The sequence below is a fragment of the Microcebus murinus genome, chromosome 4 (genome assembly GCF_040939455.1).
Source record: "Microcebus murinus isolate Inina chromosome 4, M.murinus_Inina_mat1.0, whole genome shotgun sequence".
Lineage (NCBI taxonomy): Eukaryota > Metazoa > Chordata > Mammalia > Primates > Cheirogaleidae > Microcebus > Microcebus murinus.
In genome coordinates this window covers 1,784,664-1,806,279 of record NC_134107.1, presented here as the reverse complement: position 1 = coordinate 1,806,279, position 21,616 = coordinate 1,784,664, and the positions used below count along the sequence as shown (strand labels likewise).

At 55.3% G+C, this 21,616-nt stretch overlaps 1 protein-coding gene across 4 annotated transcripts; it reads right to left on the bottom strand.

The window, feature by feature from the left end:
• Nucleotides 1-302: 302 nt before the first annotated feature.
• Nucleotides 303-15,968, bottom strand: CYP4F167 (cytochrome P450 family 4 subfamily F member 167). Of its 4 annotated transcripts, XM_012758364.2 has the most exons (13): nt 15,888-15,968; nt 15,287-15,485; nt 13,457-13,601; nt 10,216-10,269; nt 10,001-10,128; nt 7,719-7,840; nt 6,699-6,969; nt 5,553-5,619; nt 5,243-5,372; nt 1,421-1,554; nt 1,262-1,326; nt 990-1,072; nt 303-542 (listed from the first exon to the last, which is right to left on the bottom strand). In XM_012758364.2, the coding sequence occupies exons 2-13, from the start codon at nt 15,482-15,484 to the stop codon at nt 365-367; spliced, it is 1,575 nt and encodes a 524-aa protein (XP_012613818.2). In that variant the 5' UTR covers nt 15,485; nt 15,888-15,968; the 3' UTR covers nt 303-364. The 4 variants fall into 4 exon arrangements, with proteins under 4 accessions (XP_012613818.2, XP_012613819.2, XP_012613820.2 ...); XM_012758365.3 differs by lacking the exon at nt 15,287-15,485; XM_012758366.2 differs by lacking the exon at nt 15,287-15,485 and having other exon boundaries at nt 10,216-10,235.
• Between the last annotated feature and the right edge of the window lie 5,648 nt (nt 15,969-21,616).

The window sequence follows — 21,616 nt, the reverse complement described above, 5'->3', positions numbered from 1 at the left end:
GCCCCTGTTGTTTTTCTTGCTGACTCAGAGCCTCAGTATTGCCTGTTAAATCTGTCCTCAACCCTTGGTCCCTCTCCTGCTCACACACCCCCCATGGCTCCCTGTAGCCCATAGGAGAAAGCCCATACTCAGGCTCTGAGACAACCTGGGATCCGCCTGAGGACACTGTGGTCAGCCAGAGAGGAGGCAGTGACGTTTGTGGGCTCAGCAGCACCAGCTCCACCTCAACCCTCCCAGGCCCACGCCCTGGATCCCGCAGTCCCCACGGGAGCTCCCTGCCGTCGGTCTACCAGGCTCAGACAGAGGTGACAGCTCAGTGTTATTCCCAGAAATCTGCAAAGGTGAGTGGATGGGGTGGAAGGGGTCACTGCGCGCCCGGCTCCAGCGGCTCCACGTGCAGCCAGAGGCCGCCCTCGGCGCGCAGGATAATTTCCGGCTTCCTGCGCGGCTCTGTGTGGTCAGGCAGGAGGCGGAAGCGCAGCAGGGTGAGCGCCAGGACCACCTTCATCTCGGTCATGGCGAAGGTCTGCCCGATGCAGTTCCTGGGGGCGGACGGAGGTGGGGACTCTGAGTTCTCCCGGGACAAGCACCCTGGCCCCATCGCACCTGGAACCTGGCCCCAGAGGCCCCTGCCCCCCACCCCCCAGATCAGCTTGAGGGGCAAGAGACAGGAGCTAAATATACCCGGGACACCCCACCTGCCCACCACACACAAACAGTAGTGTGGGCGTGGCTTGCGTAACCCCGAGCTGGCCCGGACTGCAGCCCCCGACTGACAACAGCAGAAAAGGGGAGGGGGCGCTGAGCACAGCGCGGTACCCCCACAGGGACCCCATTCTGTGGACTTTTGGCCTTAACCAAGGGGGGATGGGGGAGGGAAGGAGAGCTGAAACTGTGACCCTCTGTAGCTCCCCTTCCTCCACCTTTTCCCACCGTCAGGCCCAGACCCCCACCCCTCCACCCCTGCCTGGGACACGCACCACCCTCACCTGGGCCCTGCCGAGAAGGGAACGAAAGCCAGAGGCGACCGCTCCTTGGCGTTTTCTGGGTCGAAGCGGGAGGGGTCATACACCTGGGGCGAGAGGGACACAGGCTCGCTGGGGGAGGGGGGTCTCCCAGCACCGCCAGCCTCGGATAGACAGATGAAAGTGTCTGGAAATCGGGGTGAGAGGAGACACGAATTTCCCTGTGGAAGTCCCGCCCCCTCCTCTAGGACCCCCAGAATGGGCAAACATGGTGGTGGGAGGGGGTCAGTGAGCACCTCGGGGTCCGGCCACACAGCTGGGTTGTGATGGGTTCCTAATATACTGATGAGGCAGATGACACCTGGGCGAGAGGAGGGAGCAGTCAGGACAGGGCCCCACTGCCTGATGGGCCCCTCTCCCTGCCCAGGTTCCTCCTCCCCCTGCCCTGTGGGCACCTTTGGGGATGACCCGGCCATCCGGGAGCACAATGTCCTGGGTGCAGCGTCGGGAGATCATTGGTGCTGGAGGGTGCAGCCGCAGGCTCTCCTTAATGCACATGGTCAGGAAGGGCAGCTGGGCCAGGTCGTCCCTGTGGAATTACACCCCACCCCCAACAATTATCCAGGGAGCAAAGAGAGAAACAGAATCCTCCAGGTGCTGTGTTTCCCAATAAGACAAGAAAGTAAGCTTACAAGAAAGTAAGCTCCACAGGAATCAAATATTTGAGAATTAGAAAAGCAGAAAAAAAAAATCACAAGAGCAGAGAATTAGAAAATTACCATAGGAAATTTCAACAGGTATTTTTAAAAAGATTGTTCAGAGGAAAACACAGCATCCAAAAGCCAACTGTAAAAAAGTTAGCAAATGTGCAGAAAAATATTTTTTTTGTGGCAAGAAAGCAAAAATCCTAACACAAATGAATAAGGAACAAAATACACAGATCCAACGTTTTACTTTTATTTATCATTATACTAGAGATACTAGCAAATGCAATTACGCAAGAAAAAAAGGAGGGTAACGCAATTTGAAATGTTGGGGTAAATGTATCATTTTGGCAGGTAGTGATTTTATAACTAGAAAACACAAGAGATTCCACTGGATAACTTTTATAAACTTTGAAGATCCAGTAAGTGGGCTGAATTCTTTGCCCACTTGTTTTCCAGTGGTCATTTCAAATGCTGGGACCCGATACATTTAAGTGGTTCAAAATTTGAAAACTCTACAATGTCACCCACCCCTATGGCCCAATGCCACCCCACAGGTTTCCAGGGTTATTAATTTTTAATGTGTCCATCCAAGGCTACTTTTTAAGCATCTTTAGGAAATTATACAGTAGGATGATATATAACTATAGTGTGGTGATCATACTGCCATACTACACACACTACTGTTTATCTTTTCTCATTTAACATTATATCATTCTCTTCTTGTCTATCTCCTGAGACTTGTGTCAAAATAGGGTTATCTCTACTCAGTAGCTATAAAATAAATTCCCCATGGTTTCAAATAGAGCTTTTAAGACCCTGCTTTTTTAAAAAATATATTAAATACGTGACTTATGTGGACATTTCCAGACGGCTTCCCAGTTATTCCAGGTGCTTTTACTAAATGACCCATATATTTCCTTTCGATATCAGCATTAACTATGCTTATTGGGTGCAAAATTTATATGCCTAAATCATGAGTTTCTCTATGTAGACATAACAACCAGTTGGAAAAGATAACACAAGAAAAGGTGCTAATAATATTAATATAAAAATACCTGGATTGAGCTTAAGAAACATGAAATCTCTATATTCCAGATAAACTGATAAATTTCCTTCGACCTAATGAAAAGATACAATTCACTATAGCAACAAAAGTGTCTAAGCGTTGGTTTAACAAACATGCATAAGATCTCTAAGGAAATGTTTTAGATCCTGCCAAAAGGCTAAAGATTATTTGAATAGGTGAATATCCATTTCATACTATGAGAGAGGATGTGTCAATATTATGAAGTTATGTTTCCCACAAATCAATCATATATTGAAATCAACCAATGAAATATATTCAAGTCAACTTAAAATCTATCTGACTTTTTAGGAAGTTGATAAGTTTCCTCTAAAACTTTTCTGGAAGAATAAAGGACCATGAAGAGGTAGGTCAATTTGAAAATAAGATATTAAAGAGGGAGAAGTTGTTCTATCAGATACTAAGACCTATTACAAAGCCTCAGTAATAAAAATAGAGTGGCACTGCTGGAAAAACAGCAAAATAAACCCATGGAACAGGACAGAGACAGACATGTAAATAAGTAGAAACTTAGCATCTGGTAAAAGAAGTCCCACAACCCCCTAGGGAATGGACGGGTAGTTTGCTTACAAAATAAAACGTAGACAAATTTGGTTTTATAAAAATTAACTGAAATATCCCCCCTACCCCAAATCAAAAGGCAATCTTTTCAACAAAAGACAGAAAGAAGATTAATGTTGATACACATGCCCATCTGCTGCATAGCATGGTTACAACAGTTAACAATACGTATTGTGCTTCGCAAAATTGCTGAGAGAGTACATTTCAAACATTCCCACCACAAGAATGAAAAGTGTATGAGTGGACAGGGGTGTTCATTAGCTGAATTCTATTGTTCCACATTGTACACATCTATCATAATATCACACGACAGTACAAAAACTTGTAAAATTGAAGTGCGTCAAGTAAAATAAAAAAACAGGTTTAAAATTCAACCCATTTTTTTTTTCAAAAGCTCATATTTTGAGAAAAAGAAACAATCTCAAAGGCATATTGTTAACCTGCAGACCCGTGTTGGCTTTAGATACTGCCATTTGTACAGAAGAAGAGAGTGTGTGCTCGTATAAATGTGGGCATCCGGTTAGCCGTTTTCTGGAAGACCACACAGGAAACCTGGGTCGCTACTAGGGTGCAGCTTAAGAAGTAAGCTTACATTTGTCATAAACTCTTCTGGACACTTTTCTTTTTTACCAAGTGCATAATTCTTCCTGAAATCCTAGTTTTAAATGAAGGAAAATGTTTCTCTGCCTCGCAGAAAATGCTGTGCTGAGCAGAAGCTTGGACAGGAGGACACCACCTCCAAACACCTATTATTATATTATATTATATTATATTATATTATATTATATTATAGAGGGAGAAGTTGTTCTATCAGATACTAAGACCTATTACAAAGCCTCAGTAATAAAAATAGAGTGGCACTGCTGGAAAAACAGCAAAATACACCCATGGGACAGGACAGAGACAGACATGTAAATAAGTAGAAACTTAGCATCTGGTAAAAGAAGTCCCACAACCCCCCAGGAAATGGACGGGTAGTTTGCTTACAAAATAAAACATAGACAAATTTGGTTTTATAAAAATTAACTGAAACACCTATCTAGTCCAACACTCCCGTTGTGTCCCCCCATCCTTGGCCTGGCTCAGGCCTCAGAGCTTCCCCCCTGCACCCTCATTCCACAGCGTGTCTCCTCCGATATGCTGTCGACACTAGCCCCAAAAAGATCTTTCTGGTACCCAGATCGGACCTCTCCCTCGCCTGCTTCAACACCACCCCTGGCTCCCCATTGCCCTTGGGGTAAAGTTGACCCTTGAAACTTCTCTCTCCCTCTGTGTCTGTCGTCTCCCCCCACACCTCTGCCAGCCCGTCCCCTTGACCCAGAGCACCGCTGCCCAGCTGCGCCCGAGTGTCTACTGACCCCACTCGGGGACTCAGCGGAGACACTTTCTAACCCCCAGTCCTGCTTCTCTCGCTCCCCACTCTATGCACGCTCCTGTGGGCTGGGAACGTCTCATGGGGGACTGTTCCCCCACCAGACCGGGATCACCGGAAAGGGACGTCCCTGGGCTGCGTCCCCCCCAGGTCTCCAGAGCACAGAGAGGTGCCGGGCACAGAACTGGGGGCGGAAGGCAGCGGCAGAGAACACAGAGAACAAGTGAGTGACTTTGTTTAAAGCCATGGTATTTCATGGAGAAAAGAATGGAAGTGGAGACCAAGTCCATTTGCTGAACACGTGCTAGGTGACATCATTAGCCCTCACACATCATTACTAGTTCTCTCAAAAACCCAGGTCTTTCTGTCCCGAAAACCTACAATGTTTCCGCTGACGGCCAACTGGGTCCCAAGTCCTGTCTCTGGGCTCTGCTCTGATCACCACTGAGAAATATTGGTAGAATAAAAGAAAACGGCTTCTCTCCTCCCTGCCCGGCAGCAGAGAGAGCCAAGGAGAGGGGCTCGGGGACAGGCCGTGAGGACCCGCACTCACCACTCAATCTCTGCGGGCTCACGGCCCCTCAGCAGCTCCCGCACCTCCTGCCGGCAGCGCTCCTGGTGCTCCGGGTGCCTCGCGAGGTTGTACAGGACCCAGGAGAGACCGCTGGCCGTGGTGTCGTGGCCTGAGGGGCGAGAAGGTGGACCTGAGTCTCAGAGCCGCTTCAGCACCAGAGGGGTGGACAGCGCCCTTGCTTGTTGGCTCTCAGGGAGGGTGGGAGGATGGAGTGATCGGGTCCACCCACCGCACCCCTGGCCTGGAGAGACCCCTGTCCCCACCATAGTCCCCACACCAGGACCCTCACCCCCAAACATGAAGGTGTCAGCCTCTGCTCGTATGTCCTCATCTGACAGCTGCTTTCCATCTTCATCCTGCAGAGAAGGAAAACCCAACAAGTCTCACCGGCTCTGAGACTCCCGGGTCTGCCCTGGGCGGATCTCTGAAGACGCATCCCCCTTCCAGAGACCCAAACCCACCCTGCTCTCCTAGATCTCCCAGGACTCCGTGGCCAGAGCCCTCGCCTGCTGGGCTTCCTGCCCCATGCCTCGCCTCCTCTCTCATCCCTGGTGGGAGGAATCGGTGATCCATGAATGTTTTCATGTTTCTGCATAATGAGAGCTTCTGGGAAAAAACATACTGGGAATCTGGGATTCAGGATGTTTAAATGGCAATCTTCCTTGGAGCTTAGAAATTAGGTGTTGTCCCAATGATATCTGCTTACCTTCTAGGATGATAAACACAGAGAATCTTATCTCCCCTGAAGGCATTTTTCTTATAAACCCACAGTCACGGCATCTCACTGGAGAGTAGCTTATACTCCAGAAGAAAGCGTGATCTATCTCTGTCTCTGTCTCTGTCTCTCTCTCTCTCTCTCTCTCTCTCTCTCTCTTTCTCTCCCTCACTCTCTCTCTCTTTCTCTGGAAGGAGGAAGGCAAACATGTTCCAGCTGTTCTCTACAAGCTCCAAGACCCATAGTATGGGGGCCCCACTGCTGTGGTGCAAATTCTGGTGCACTAAGAGGTAAAAACATCGCATTGCCCTGGGAGGTGACTGGGCGTGGGAGCCGGCGCTGCGATCCAACACGCGGGCTGCCGCTACTGCCGTGAGTAACAAACCCGCTGCCCCAATCCCGGGTCAAGCGCATGCGTCAGCCGAGACGCAGACGGGACAGAGACACAGACACACGGACACAGGTAACAACGCGGCAGACCAGCACAATAGCTCGTGAATGGAGTCAAATCTGAGGCTGCCGTAGCTCCCGACTCAGCAGTCCCCTGCCGGCTGCCCTGCGGAGACTCCGCTCCAGAACCCGTCTCTGACCGTCCCCTTCCCGACTCAGATGACTCCCGAGCCCCCCAGAGCCCGCTGGGTCAAGGCCAAGTTCTTCCATCGGACATCTGACGTGAAGCGCCCCGTCCTGTCTCCGGAGCTCGGGTCCCAGGCGGCCCACCTTGCTCAGCAGGAGCACGTCGATGAAGTCCAGAGTCTTGGCCTTGGCCTTGGCCTTGAGGGAGTCGTCGCCGCCCTGGCCGGGGAGGGCTCGGCGCCGCTCCCGGATGACCGCGTCCGTGAAGTCGTGCACCAGGCGGCAGGCCTGGCGGAAGCGCCGCCCGTCGCGGGTGAGAGAGTACGGGAAGTCCGCGTACAGCAGGATGTTCTGGCTTCGCTTCTCGATCAGGGCGCTGAGCTCCAGGATGGCGGCGATGTACTCACTGGGCTTCCTGCAGGACGGGGCAGTGGGGAGGAGGCGATTCAACTCACCTGAACCCCGGGAGCGTTTCCCGCCAGCAGCCAGGAACCCCTCTGGGCAGGAAAGCCAGTCTCCAGGAGCCGACGGCCCCACAGGTACACAGCGGGCGTCAGCCGTGACACGTGACCCTCCAGACCCTCCTCTCTGCCTGCCTCCACCTCTGCCAGCTGCCACGGGCCACTAGGCACCCAGAGCATCTCGTGGATACGTGCCTGCTCCCCTCTGTCCCCCGCCCAGTATCCAGTCCTGGCCCTCTTCCTTCCTGAACGCGAGCACACAGCCCACCTGGTATCCCGTCCCGCCTGGTCCACGGCCCAGCCCCCACCCTAGCCTCCTGCATCCAAACTCAACTCCGTCTAGTGTCTACACGACACTCAGCTCTCCACAGAGCTCAGCTCTGACCCTGCCCAGTGTAAGCCGCAACGTCTCCCTGGAAACCTCCTGATAAGGCTCATCCCACTCCGCCTGCCTGTTCCGGGTGCTTGAGATCCAGCCCCTGTCTCCCTCCTCAGCCCCGCTCCTCCCGTCTGCTGCACCTGCTCTGCTCGCCCCGCCTCCCTGCCTTCGCTCACACATTTCTCCCTCCCTGCCCTGCCCCTCACAGCCCAGCTACCACGCACCCGCTCCAGAACACGCCTGTGCTTGTTGTCCTCAGTCCCCTCCCCCACCTACACCCTAGGGTCCACGGCTCAAGGTCCCACGCCCCGGGCAAGGACTCACTCCTGGCAATGGCTGTCGAAGCTGAAGATGCATTTCTGCAGACTGTCCAAGGTCATGAGGCTGATGTGCTCGAACATGTCCAGACGGGCGCTGCCCTCCGAGGCCAGGCGCTGCCACTTGGCCTGGACAGAGAAGGGCACGGAGCTGGGGTTTGGCCTTGGCTCTCTGGAGCCCTCCCCAACCCCAGCCATCTGGATGGACGCATTCAGAACCAGCCTCTTGGTCCTCTGCCCGGGTACCCATCTCCAGGGAGGACCGGCTTGGGTGAAAGCAGAACTTTTACTATTAGGGGATGAAGACCCCATGGCTGGGAGCGAGAGACCTGAGTTCACGTGTCAGCTCTGCGCCCTGTGCTACGAGTGCCCTTGGCCAACCCAGTGCCGTCCCTAAGGTTCCACCTGTCGAATCTTCAGGGAAATTTTAGTTGACCTGCTTTGGTGCCAGATAAACCAGGTTAGAATCCCTGCTCCGAACCCCCAGGGACTTACTACCCGGGGAGACTTCAGCAACCCCTCTAATCTTTCTGGCCATCAAGTTTCCTCTCTGTAATGGGGTAAAAAGAAACTCTAACTCACAGGAGCACTAGAATTCAATCAGACAATTTATATAACAGAACTGGTGCCAGGGATCATTTCTGTCCTAGAATGCTCAGAAATGTTGGCTTTCCTCATATTTGTTGTTATAAATTGGTGGCAGAAGTATCCCTGTGTTGGTAGCAGCAGTCTTCCATGGGCCCTGAGCGTCCTTGCTGGGCATGCCAAGGATGCAAAGCCCTGACGTTCTCGACTCGGCTAACTTCCTAGCCTTGTGCTTGCAGAGAACAACCTGGAGGGATGAGGTCATGATGCCCCTGGACGCATATTAGGCTCGTGTTTGCTATGCAATCAGATTCCGCGAGCCTGGTGCTCCTCCTCTGTAACTCAAAGATTCCAGGACCAGCCATCGATAGAATCCCATCTGTGTGACCCACATGGGATTTGGGCGTCTTGCAAAAAGGTGGCAAACCGAGAAGAGCACATGTTTTTGTGCCGTGAGTAGTCAACTGCCCTTTGCCTCTGACCCTGGAGCCTCATGTCTTGTGGCGGAATCCAGGAGACAGTAACACGCTAAGGTATAATCTTGCAAGTGAGGAAAATATCCTAGGCAGTTCCAAAAATCCACATCCCACCCGGAAACCATTCTTCTAAGCGAATTATCAGAAGACTGGAAAAGCAAACACCACATGTACTCGCCACTAAATTGGACCTAATGGATCAACACTCATGTGCACATGTGGAAATAATATTGGTTACAAATCCAGCGGTTGGAAGGGAGCAGGAGGGGATTTGAAACTCACACCTAACGGGTACAATGCACAGTATCTCAGTGATGAACACACTTACAACTTTGACTCAAACGTTACTAAAGCAATTGTAATCCAAATGTTTGGACCTCCATAATAATCTGAAATAAAAATACAAAAATCTATAACCCCAATTCTGTACTTCTCCCAGTGCCCAAATCTATGCCATGAGATTTTTCAGCAACTTCCATTCAGAGACGGAGCCTATTTTAACCACCGTGCTTTGAGTCTCTGCTGGACTTTTGGCTGTGTTTTTTGGCCCATACGATGTGGGGGAAATGATGACATAGCAACTCGGATAATCACGAACCCCAGCAGGCATTGCAGCCTTGTCTCAGTGTGTTGGAGCCCTGTCCCTGCCATGGGGGCAGCCGGGGACCCCTGCAGGAGGGAGAGAGTCGCGTGGGGGAGAGTCCAGTGTCCTCGCTGGGGCCACCCTAGATCAGCCGGATGCCGGCCGAGCCCACACAGGGGAGAGACTGAGCCAGGATCACAAAGCTGCCACCTGACCCCCAGCTGGTCACACAGCCCGAGTGACCCTCCCACACCCACACGAACCAGCCCTCTGTCCCGTGGACTTATCAGCAGTCATGAGCACACTGATTAAACCAACGAGTGTGGAGGTGGTTTGTGAGCAGCAGCAGCTGCTATGTGATCTTCATCATTGCCCTCCCGAGCTCACTGCACTTCCCTGAGAGAAACACAGAAACTGACGCTGTCTAAGCACCTACTATGTGCCAGGGACAGCACGCCATGACCTCACCTTGACCTCCTTTTCAGTAGGGATTATTATACCCATTTTACAGATGAGGAAACCAAGGCTCAGAGAGGAAGAGCAAAAGACCCTAAGCCACCCGCAGAGCCAAGTCCCCACATGAGACCTGTCTGTGGTCCCTCCGCCCCAAGGCTCCAGCTGGGACCCCAGTGTCCGGGGACTCACGAGCATGATGTTCACGCTCTCGTTGAAAATCTTCACGTAGGGCTTCAGGATGTTGAAGTGGAAGGCGGGCGTCAGCATGCGGCGGTGGCGGCTCCACTTGTCACCGGAGCTCAGCAGAAGCCCCTCCCCTAGGAGGGCAGACAAGGGCCGTGGTCAAAGGCAGCACCTTCTCCTGCCCACCAGGCTGTCCCCACCCCTCCCCTGCAGCTACTCACCCAGCCAGGGCTTCATGAACCTGAAGAAGAGATCATCCTTCAGTGCAATGGCGGCTGACATGAATGAGGACAATCAGGGGACATGCAGGGTGGAGGGAAGGGGGTTGGGGTGGGGGTTGGGCTCCCACCCAGGAGTTTGCACCTACCCCTCCAAGCCCAACGTGGCAGGAAGGGGCCAAGTGCAGACGGAGATGGGGGTGGGGGAGCGGAGGGACCCCCAGCCCAGGCTGCAGCAGACACTAGAGCAGCACACACGCCAACACGGCACAGCACGCGCCGTCATGCCTTGACACGGCTCCTCTGTGATTCACCATGTCCGCAACACCCAAACGTAGCTCAACGCCTTGAAAAACGCCTTCATAAGAACTCAGGGTGCTCTGCCCGCCCCAGAACTCTCTGCCGTCCCCTGACTGGGATCTCACACATGCGACCTGACCCCGAGGGGTTAGCAGGTCCCGACACAGCCACGGCACACATGACGACCCCTCAATGACACGGCGTGGGCTGAATTTGACCTGAGAGTGTCTGGCACGAGCCCAGCAGGCCCCTCGGCTGGACCCCAGATAGGATTTAAATATGAATAGAATCTCTTCGTGCCCCGGATGTGGACCAGGTGGGCCCCAGACTGTGGGCAGGTATGATCCGAGCACACCTGAAGGCCGCCTCAGGCGAGATCATGCCTTGATGGTCCGCAGCGGGGTCCTTGGTGCCAGACCTCAGACTGGCCCCAAATACGGCCCCGGCGTGAGAAGCAGGGGCAAAAGGAGATCCCCAGCGACATTGCAGACAAGGACCAGAGAGGCCCGACATGCTCCCAGTGCCCTCGGCCGCAGCTGAGCCCAGACACGGCGACCTCCATGATTCCAGGTGTAACAGGTGTAACCAGGTGTGACACGTACCAGGTGCCACCTGGACCCAGGTGTAAATGCACACGTGGCAAGAAGTGAGCATGCAGCAGTGGTCACACAGACATGCCCGGACAGGAGCAATCAGGACCAGAGGTCAGACAGGGGTCAGACAGGTCAGTCCAGGGGAGACCGAGGCAGTGGCATGTCCGCCACAGACCCTCCCGCCTGCACTCTCGTCCCCAGACCCACCAGAGGCCGCACAGAGAGCTCAGCCGTGGCCAAGCTGGGACCAGGGCTGTGTCTACCGGAGCAAAGAGCTCGGGCTTGCTGCAGGTGGACCGGAGACGCAGGCGCCCGGGCCCCGGGGCCTCACCCGGCAGCAGCCCACATCCCCGTGGTGCTGGCCCGGCCCCGGGTGTGCAGGATACCGTCCCCCAAGCCCGAGTCTGGGGAAGAACAAACAGAACCCAGTGCACAGTCTTCTGGGCTGCCTGAGGGAAGGACCTGCCAGGCAGAGACTCGGCCCCGAGCCCAGGGAGTCTGTGCCGCGTCTCATCGGCCTCTGCTCTGAGCCTCCCCCTAGACACCCCCCCCCCCGAGGTTCTCAAACACAGCCACCAGGAGCCTCAGCGACAGCACAGAAAACGCCATCCCCGTTTGGATCCTGGTGCGTGTTCAATGTCTGCCCCTGGGAAACTCTGTTGAATGTTAATTCCCAAGCGGCGGAATTGAGGGATGGGGCCGTTAAGAGGTAATCGGATGACGAGGGGTCCGCCCTCCCGAACAGACTAGACTAGCCCATCAGTGCATTTGTGGGTGGTCCCGGCAGCGGCATTCGTGGCTCTATAGGAAGGGGAAGGCAGACCCGAGCTAGCACGCCCAACCCCCTTGCCCTGAGACGCCTCCTGCCAAGCTGTGGCACAGCACAAGGCCCTCGCGAGAAGCTGGGCAGAGAGAACAGCTCAGCCTTGAACTGCCCAGCCTGCAGAGCGGTGAGTATACATTTCTTTTCTGTATGAATCACCCAGTCTCAGCTCTTCAGTTACAGAAAGAGAATGAGCCAAGAGAGATTGTAAACACCACGTTCAAACGGGCTGTCTTTCCACTTCCCCGTTTTCCAGATAAAGAAACGGACGCTCTGAATGCTGAAGCCCTCACCCAGGGCCTCCCCGGTAGGCAGGGACACGCCGGAGACCTGAGCCTGGGTCTGTCTGAATCCAGGGCCTGCGTTCTTGTCCTCAAACTCCTTCGTGCCCATAAGCAGTAGCTCTGGAAGCCCCGCACCTGCCAAGACTGGGCGATCAGAGCCCCAGTGGCTGGATGAGGAATTGGGCCTGTGACCCAGGCCAGGACAATCACAGAGAGAATCAGGGACTACTTATGGAAGGTCTGGGGACAAGATAAGCTTTCCGAAGCTTCTGGAACCCTTCACGGACACCGTGAGGAAAGGGTGGCCTTGGGAAGCAAAAGGTAAAACCGAGAGAGAGCCAGACAGATTGCTGAAGACATCGTTTCAGACCCGGATCCAGCCGTGCCTGAAAGCCACCCTCTCTGGACTTTGCGGTCAATAGATTTTTCTTTACTGACACCCCATGAGGTTGAGTTTCCGTCACTCACAACAGAAGGAGATGTCAGAAGCCAGACAGATGCAGGGACCTGCCCAGGGTCACTCTGCATTTTAGCGTCAGAGCCATAGTCTCTGTGGGCTGCTGCCGTTTCCCTGCTCCGCCTGGGCTGTCCAAGGAGGGGAGGGCAGAGAGCCGGGGCAGGGCACCAGGCTTCACTGGGGTTGGAGATTCCTGGGGCCCGAAGCAGAAGAGCAGTGAACTTAGGGCGGACGAGCCACTGGGTGGGGCAGAAGGAGCTGACCCACAGTGGTGACACTCATGCAAGCTGCCCAGGCCCTCCACCCACTACCAGCTCTCCTCGTTGCCCCGGGCCTGGGCACACGCAAGGCTGACACCAGGCCGGGCAGGGAGCCTGGAACACTAACGGTGCCCAGGGCATCCCCCTTCCTCCACTTAAAAAAAAATCTCTCCTCATCCATGCAGCCCCAGCTCCTACAGCTCCTCCTGCAGGAAGCCTTGCAGCTGCCCCAGGAGAACCTCAGCTCTCCTCCGAGCTGTCGCAGTCCATCTGTCTCGGGTCCATTCCTGACCACACGAAGTTGGGGTGACCCCCCAGGACAAGGCTTTCAACCGAGGGGCCTCCTGGGGCCCCCGTGGTGCCCGGGACTGCAGGGCAGGGAGCAGACGGCAGAGCGGGGAGGAGACACCGAGGCTGGGGTGGGGGTGGGGGGTCTCATGCAGGGGCCACAGAGGAACTTGGGGGAGGAGGGTTCTGGAAGCCCCTGGAGGTGCACGGCCCCCACCACCCCGAGCCCCACAGGGTACCTGAGGCGTTCAGGACAGGCCGGAGGATGTCCGGGTGGCACAAAGTGATGACAGGGATGACGGGGCCCAGCCAGAACTTGAGGCCCTGGGGGTAGGTGGCCACCAGCTGAGTCACTTCCTTCAACCCTTCCTCCGTGGGGGGAATCTGCAGGCAAGGCAGGGCCGTCACCGCCCGCGACGGCTAATTTCAGGTGCCAACGTGACTGGGCTAAAGGTTGCCCAGATAGCCGGCGAGCTTTATTTCTGGGTGTGTCTGCGAGAGTTTCCAGAAGAGATCAGCGTTTGGGTTGGTAAACCGAGAAAGGAAGATCCGCCCTCCCCGGCGCGGGCAGGCGCCCTCCAGGCCACTGGGGGCCCAGAAAGGCGGAGGAGGGGGCTGGGCTCTGTCTTCCGGAGCTGGGACATCCATCCGCCTTCTCCGGCCCTGGACGTGGGAACTCCAGCTGCTCAGGGCCCTGGACGGGACCGAGTGGCAGCTCCGGCGCCCGGTCTCCAGCCCACAGACGCCGGCACAGGTGGGACTTCTCGGCCTCCTCCGTCCCCTGAGCCGGTTCCCACAGGGAGGCCCCTCCTGTCTGTCCAGCCGCACCCGGGTCTGTGAGCCCCGTGCTTCTGCGTCTCTGCAGGACACGGACTGACACCGTCCCAGGAGCAGCCACCGCGGGTCCCCCGCGGCCTCTGCAGTGCATGGCGTGTATGCGTGCCGCACAGATGGAGGGGTCTCTGCGTCCCCCCCATGCTTCTCTCCCCGGGCCGCCCCCCCTCACGCCACAGGTGCATCCCCAAGCAGAGGGAGGGACGCGCCGTCTGACCACACAGGGGCCACCTGGGCTGCAGAGGACGGGTTTTCTGGTCCTGGGAGTGGATCCGGCCTAGGGGTGGCCACACGGGGACGTCCCCATACAGAGAGGGGTGTGGGCAGCTGTGTGACCTCAGGACGTGACCCGAGGCAGGTCTCCACCTGCCCTCCTGTCTCGGCAGGTGCACGTGGGCTTCAGGGCCTCCTGTGGAGAAGGGTCTGCACCCTCGGGACCTTCCAGGCTTGGCCGACCGCAGGGGGGCGGACGGGAGCTCTGACTGCCCATCAGGTCCCTGGCTCCCTCCCGCGAGCACCTTCTGCAGCCCGGGCTCTGAGCGCAGCGTGTCCCCCGCACCCTCCCTAAGGACACCCGTCGCCCCTGCCGTTACAGGTGAGCAGGCTGAGGCAGGACAGAGCAGGTTCTGGTCAGGGTCAGAGGGCAGGGGCGGGAGGGGCAGTGGCGGCTACCGAGAGGGGACGTGAGTGGCGACGGTCGTGCAGGTTGCACAGCGGGGCCTGCTGGGACGTCGCCGTGGGGAAGAGGACGGTGCCCAGGAAGGGCAGGGGTGGGACACTGTCCCCAGCTGTCTTCCGGCCCAGCGGTGGCCCTGTGTGTTTGGGGTGGGCTGGGGCGTCCCAGCTAATTCCTGCAGGAAGCGGCAGCCCAGAGACACAGGACAGGGCCGGCAGGGACAGACCCTGCACGGTGCCCTCAGGAGCCCTCCAGCCCCGCCGTGCAGAACGGGGCACCAGGGCCCTGCCCTGTGCAGCCTCCCCACGAGCCCCCCGGTGCCCCAGGGGGAGACAGGCGGGAAGAGGACGCTGAACAGGCCGGGTGGGAGGACAGGGAGGGGACCGAGGCCGGAAGGCACAGCAGAGCAGCGCAGCGAGCAGGGGGGAGTGAGCCGCCACCCTCGCTTCTCTGCCGCCCCGACCCCAGCCCACCTCCACCCCCGGCCCCCTGAGCCCCTTCCCGGCCCTGGGGACATCCCCCGCCCTGACCCCCAGCCCCATCCTGCTGCCACACTCACCAGGCCCAGGTGACCCAAGAACCAGTTCCTTATCGGGGGCTGCGGGAAGCAGCGGAGGCGGCGGCAGGTGGCGTGGAAGGCGCAGGCCCAGGCCAGGACGCGGGCCAGGAGCCAGGAGGCCCCGAGCAGCAGCAGCAGCAGCCACGGGGAGGCGGCCGCCGGCCCCAGGCCCAGCCAGGACAGGCTCAGCTGGGGCATCCTGCAGGGCAGGCGGGTGCAGGGGCAGCTCCTGAGGCCCAGGGGAGGGAAGGGGCGCCAGGCCCGGTGCAGGGGGGCAGGGGCAGGGGCGGGGGGCTCAGAGATGTGGACGCAGGGGCTGAAAGCAGGGAGGGACACCCAGGGTGAACTGGGGAAGAGGCAGAGTAAGAGGGAGAAAAACAGGAAGAGGACGGGGAGGAAGAGACCGAGCAGAAGCAGGGGGAGGAGGAGGAGGGAGCAAGCTGATTGTAGTGTAGAAAGGCCCAGCTGAATCACAGGGAGGCTGCCAGGGGCTCAGCTTCCAGGAAACCACGGTTCCCAGGGCCAGCTCCCTGGAACCCCCAGCTTGGGCAGCCCCTCCCCATCCCAGGCCGGGACCCCCCAGCTCCCCCCAGCCTGGCACCTTCTCTCAGGAGCAGTGTGTGCACACAACCTCCTCTTCCCCTCTGGGCGGTCTTTGCCCCTCGGCCCTGGCAAAAGGCGGCTGCAGGAGGGCTGGGCGGGGCCGGGTGGGGCAGGGCCGGGCGGCGGTGCCCGGGCAGGCGGCCAACTCATGGGGCGGGCGGGGAACAGCTGGGTGCAGCTCGGGATGACACCGCACCTCCCACGTTGGGGGGTGGGGGTGGGTCAGGGGCGATCAAAGGCCACTGGGAGCCCCAAGGTTTGCACACCAGGGTGTGGCGGATAAACGCATCCACTGGGGAGTCCGGGTGCCAGGCCAGCAGAGCCAGGCCACCCCTGTCCCTGTCGTCTCCTGAGCTCCTCCACAAGCATGGGCCTGCAGGGGAACACGCACCCCTTCTCGGGGCAGGATGAGGAGGCTTGGAGACGACAGCCCGGGGGCCCCGGCTGCGCAGCCTGGCAGGAGTTCGAGACCTTCCTGGAGGCCGCCCAGGCCCTGGGTTGAGACCTGGCTGCTAGGGACAGAAACAAACAATCCAGTCTGTGATTATTCCCATCAGATTCTAGGCACAAAGGGCCCAGCTGCTGGCCGGGTGCGGTGGCTCACGCCTGTAACCCTAGCACTCTGGGAGGCCGGGGCGGGAGGATTATTTCAGGCCAGGAGGTGGAGACCAGCTTGAGCAAGAGCGAGACTCATCTCTGCTAAAAATAGAAAGGAATTAGCCAGGCATGGTGGTGCATGCCTGTAGTCCCAGCTACTCGGGAGGCTGAGGCAGGAGGATCGCTTGAGCCCGGGAGTTGGAGGTTGCTGTGAGGTATGATGACGCCACGGCACTCTAGCCCGGGTGACAGAAGAAGGGCAAACTCAGAGGCCGGGCTCAGCATCCAAGGACAGAGGGGAGGCGCCGGGGGTGGGGCTGAGAGGGGCCGTGAGCTCACGGGGTCCAGGCAGGGAGGGCAGAGCCAGGGGACCCTGAGCGGAGTCCCCATGCCACCCCATCCTTGCTCTAGGCTGCCGGGGTGGGCAGAATCCTACAGCAACGATGGCGGCCACCGCCCTTAGCCAGCACAAGTCGCCGAGCCTGTTTTAAGCCCTTCCATTATATTCACCGTTGTTGTTTCCGCTTCACAAACGAGGAACCGAGTCTGGGAGGTATGTAGGTGACTGCTGCAGTGGCGGGGCTGGCGGGGCCGGGCGGGGCCCCCTGCCAACCCAGCCTCAGCTCCGCGCCTGGGCTGCGCGCGTCTGCGTCCGGGAGCGGCCATCTCAGCAGAACGCGCCTCTCGGGACCGTGGCGACACCCGAGAGAGACACGGTCCGTAAACTGCGTGAGAGGAGCGAGGGCTTCGTGACGCTGCTGCCGACGCCGAGGTCGCTGCCGTGGCCGAGTGAGCCGCACCGGGGCTCGGACTGGCCCCGCCGGGGCCGGAGATGCGGACCTCGAGCCGTCTGGAAGAAGGGCCCTGCGGGTCCGCCGTCCTCACCGCCTGGCTCTGCGGCTGTCGGCCATGACTCGGGGAGCGCCTGCTGGGCTCGGGGAGCCGGGCCTGAATCCAGAAGGGGTTTCCACGGGGAAGTGGCAACGGGGACCCGTGAACAGCGCCAGGCGTCGGGCTCTGCTCACAGCTGGATTCCTGGGGAGACTCCAGCCGTGTGGGCGGCCGGTGGCTGGTCAGTGCGTGGGTGCCACCGCCTGCCCATGAAGACACGGGCGACACCGAGCTCCTGCACCCCTGGCAGTCTCTGCTTGTATGCCCCCCAGGATGGAGAGCTCACCACACACACACACACACACACACACACACACACACACACACGCATGCACGCACACACACACACACGCACACACACACTCATGGTCTGTCCCTTTAAAGAACATTAGAAGGTAGATCCTCTATGGCAGTGGACTCAAATGTAACCAGTGGTAACATCGATGAAGACGGGGTTTGTTTAAAATGCACCTTCCTTGCTGTGTGTTCCCGTGTCAAGAGAGGCGAGATATGATACCAAGTAAGACCGTGAGGTGCAGAACCTCGTGTAGAGTCTGCGACATTTTCTCAAAAGTGGGGTGGAGAGTGAATGAATGGATAAGCTCCTAGTCGTCATATTGGTGTAAAAATACCCTAGCATGGATAGCATTTCAGCTTAGACTACAGCTGTTAATGCACAGGTAGGTATTTACATGTTTACATATTTCACTGGTGATATTTTCCCCCTTTTTCAAAAGTAATCCCCGCAGGTCTCTGCTCTGCGGGACCCTGCGTGACACTGAGGACTTGGACTCTGAGCTCCAGGAGCGCATGGGATGCACCTGAGCAGGCTGGCGCCCCTGCAGCTGCGGAGGCCGAGGAGTCCTGGGGCGGTCGCTGTCCCTGGTGCTGACAGAGCCAGAGCCTCTCCCGTTCCCTCTGCCGTCCCCTCACTGTGGTCCCCCAGACACATGGAGGTGCTATCACGGGCCCAGAGGGGGTGTTTTAGGGGAGTAGTTTAGAGTTTACCATGTTTTCTGAACAATGTTTCATAGTTTTCAATGTCAACTTATGCACCTGTTGGTTTCATTAACTTTGTTCCATGGTGTTTTATTTTTCATGATGCCATTATCAATGTTATCGATTTTAAACATTTCCATTTTCAAACTGTTCATTGCCAGTATAACCAATAAACAACTGGATTGATTTTTGTGTAACGGCCTTGCACCTTCTGACTACACCAAATTCATCCGTGATTTCAATTAGTTGTGTGCTGATCCTTTCAGATTTTCCACGATGACAATTGTGTCACCTGTGAATAAACAATATTTTGGTGTGGGTGCCCACCGCTTCTCCTTCTATACTGCTACCCAATATTTCCATTCTGTATTTTATATACACAACTAGGAACCATTATTGGTTTCTTTATCCACCATCCTTGCCTGCATTTGCCTACATTTTTACCATTTTAAAATTCTCTGCTTGAATTTCAGAATATCCTTCTGGGACATTTTCCTCCTCGAAGTCCATCTTTTAGAACTTCTGTTGGTGGCAACTTCCTCAATCTTTCTTTTCCTGCAAACGTTTTCGTTTTATGTTTGTTCTCAGCTACAATCGACTTAGACACTTTCTATCCATATCCTTCAGCTATTATTTCACCATGTTTTGGCCTGGTCGCTGTTCTTGCTGAGATTTGGCTTTCTCATTCATATGATATGGTTATCCAATCTTTGAAAACTACTTGTTTTGGTAAACAAAGACATGCAGATTAACACAACAATAAAGGACTTTAAAGAAAAAAATCTGTGAAGTTATTTACAAATACAAACGATCACTTCCATTCCTAGTGTGATGGTATTAAAATCGGGAGTCTCACACATTGCAAGTTGATGGAACTTTTCCAGATAGGAACTATTTAATACATAGCAAGACTCATGCAGGTTTTCAAAGTCTGGAATATGGAAGACTAAACTATTTGAACATACTCCTGCTATTGGATACCTAGAAACACCTAGAGATACCGGATACAACATAATGAACACCCCCTGAGCACAGAGCTGAAGCCACAAGAAAGCTCAGGGAGTATTTGTGTCTACCTTCCTCCCCACAATGTTGGGGACAGAGGCCCTAGGAACAGCCCTGGAGGTTGTTCGGACTGGCTATGTCTCTTACCCTGCTGCTATTGGTCATTTTCTTCGGCATTTTCCTGTCCAAAAGCGTCTGAAGAATACCTTTTAGTAATTCTTTTAGTCTGGCTCTTTGGGTGGTAAAAATTCTCTACTTTCGTTCATCAGAAAATGTCTTTATTTTGCCTTCGTTTTTGACAGACGTGTTAGTCGGATACGAAAAGTTAGATTGCAGCTACTTTCTTTACGCCCATGGGAAAATACCATCTATAGTCTTCTGACCCTGGCTTTTGGAGTTGAGAAGTTAGCAGCCCACTTGCCTTTCTGTTCGAATATAATCTCTCTCTCTTTACTCCTCTAACTCGTGGCTGCTTTGAGTTTTGCTCTCTTTTCTTTAGCTTTTCTGAAGTTTTACTGCAGTATGTCAAGGTGTGGATTCCCCTTATTCATTTTTCTTGGGGTTCACTGGGGTTCTGGAATCTACGGATAGATGTTGTCATCAGTTTTAGAAAAGTCTTGGCCACGAGTTCTTCAAATAACGCACACACCCCATTATCCCTCTCTTATTTCTGAGATTCTGATTAAACAACATGTATCCATTGTCCTTTTAATCCCTACATTTCCTTCCCTCTCTTCTGTATTTTCCATTCTTTATTGCCTTTCTGTGCTTCTGGTTTATTATTATTATTATTATTATTATTGTTATTATTATTTCTTCTTACGCTTGCTCCAGTTCACTAATTCTCTCTTCGATCCTGTCTGACCTACATTAGACTTCTGCACTTACGAGTGTTGCATTTCGGGTCCTAAGAAATACATTCTTGGTTCTTTTCAAAGTCGGCTCTGTCACTCCCGACTATCCCTCGTTCTCTGAAAGATGTTTCTAAAGCTGCGTTTCGTTCTTTAAGCCTGGAAAGCAGCGTTGTTTCACAGTCCTTGCCTGACAATTCCAGCATCTGAGGTCCCTGTTGGACTCTTTCTGGAACGAGGAGCGGGATGGCTCTGAAGGCGCTCATGACTGTGTCATCACGTATCCTGCCAACTTCGTGGGGAGGAAGAGCCAGAGCCAGAGATCTCATCCCGGCTCCCTCCACTCTATCCCTGGGCTTGCTACGGGGGCCTGCTCTGTGTCCTCGGCCTTGTTGCCTGCCCTCTCTGGGCTTCGTGTTTATAGAGGCAACAGCAGAGGGTATTTCTTCTGAGGTCCAGACTTCTACACCTCTCCAGGTTTTTTTTTTTGCCCCCTGATGTCTGCTGAGAGAAGAAACCACCCTGAAAAACATCGTCCCAGAGTCCAGTCCCATTTTCCCAAAATGCTTGGACTTGGGGGGCAGCCCAGCCCAGCCTGGCGACCCAGTGCGGGGGGGGGGGGGCGGGTCGCCGATGAGGTCTGGGGGTAGGTGACGTTTAAACTGAGACCTAGAGAGAGAAGAGGGCTGAGATGGGTGGGAGTGAGTGGTGGAAGGGGCTCCCAGGCAGGAGGAGGGAGGGAGGGAGGAAAGAATGAAAAAGGGAGGGAAGGAGAGAGAAGGGAGGGAGGAAGAGAGGAAGGAAGGAAGCAAAGAAGGGAGGGAGGGATAGAAGAAGAGAGGAAAGAAGGAAGGAAGGAAGGAAGGAAGGAAGGAAGGAAGGAAGGAAGGAAGGAAGGAAGGAAGGAGAGAGAAGGGAGGGAGGAAGAAAGGAAGCAAAGAAGAGAGGGAGGGATAGAAGAAGAGAAGAAGGAAGGAAGGAAGGAAGGAAGGAAGGAAGGAAGGAAGGAAGGAAGGAGAGAGAGAAGGGAGGGAGGAAGAAAGGAAGCAAAGAAGAGAGGGAGGGATAGAAGAAGAGAAGAAGGAAGGAAGGAAGGAAGGAGAGAGAGAGAAGGGAGGGAGGAAGAAAGGAAGCAAAGAAGGGAGGGAGGGAGGGATAGAGGAAGAGAGGAAGGAAGGAAGGAAGGAAAGAAAGAAGGAAGGAAGGAAGGAGAGAGAAGGAAGGGAGGAAGAAAGGAAGGAAGGAAGGAGAGAGAAGGAAGGGAGGAAGAAAGGAAGGAAGCAAAGAAGGGAGGGAAGGAGGGATAGAAGAAGAGAGGAATGAAAGAAAGAAGGAAGGAAGGGAGGGAGGGAGAGAGGGAGGGAGGAAGGAAGGAAGGAAGGAA

Coding starts and splice junctions, on each gene's coding strand:
- CYP4F167 (XM_012758364.2), bottom strand. CDS start 15,484: ATGCCCCAGCTGAGCCTGTCCTGGCTGGGCCTGGGGCCGGCGGCCGCC. Junction 10,129..10,215: donor GTTCATGAAGCCCTGGCTGG/GTGAGTAGCTGC, acceptor CTGCCCTCCTAG/GGGAGGGGCTTCTGCTGAGC. Junction 7,841..10,000: donor AGAGCGTGAACATCATGCTC/GTGAGTCCCCGG, acceptor TTCTCTGTCCAG/GCCAAGTGGCAGCGCCTGGC.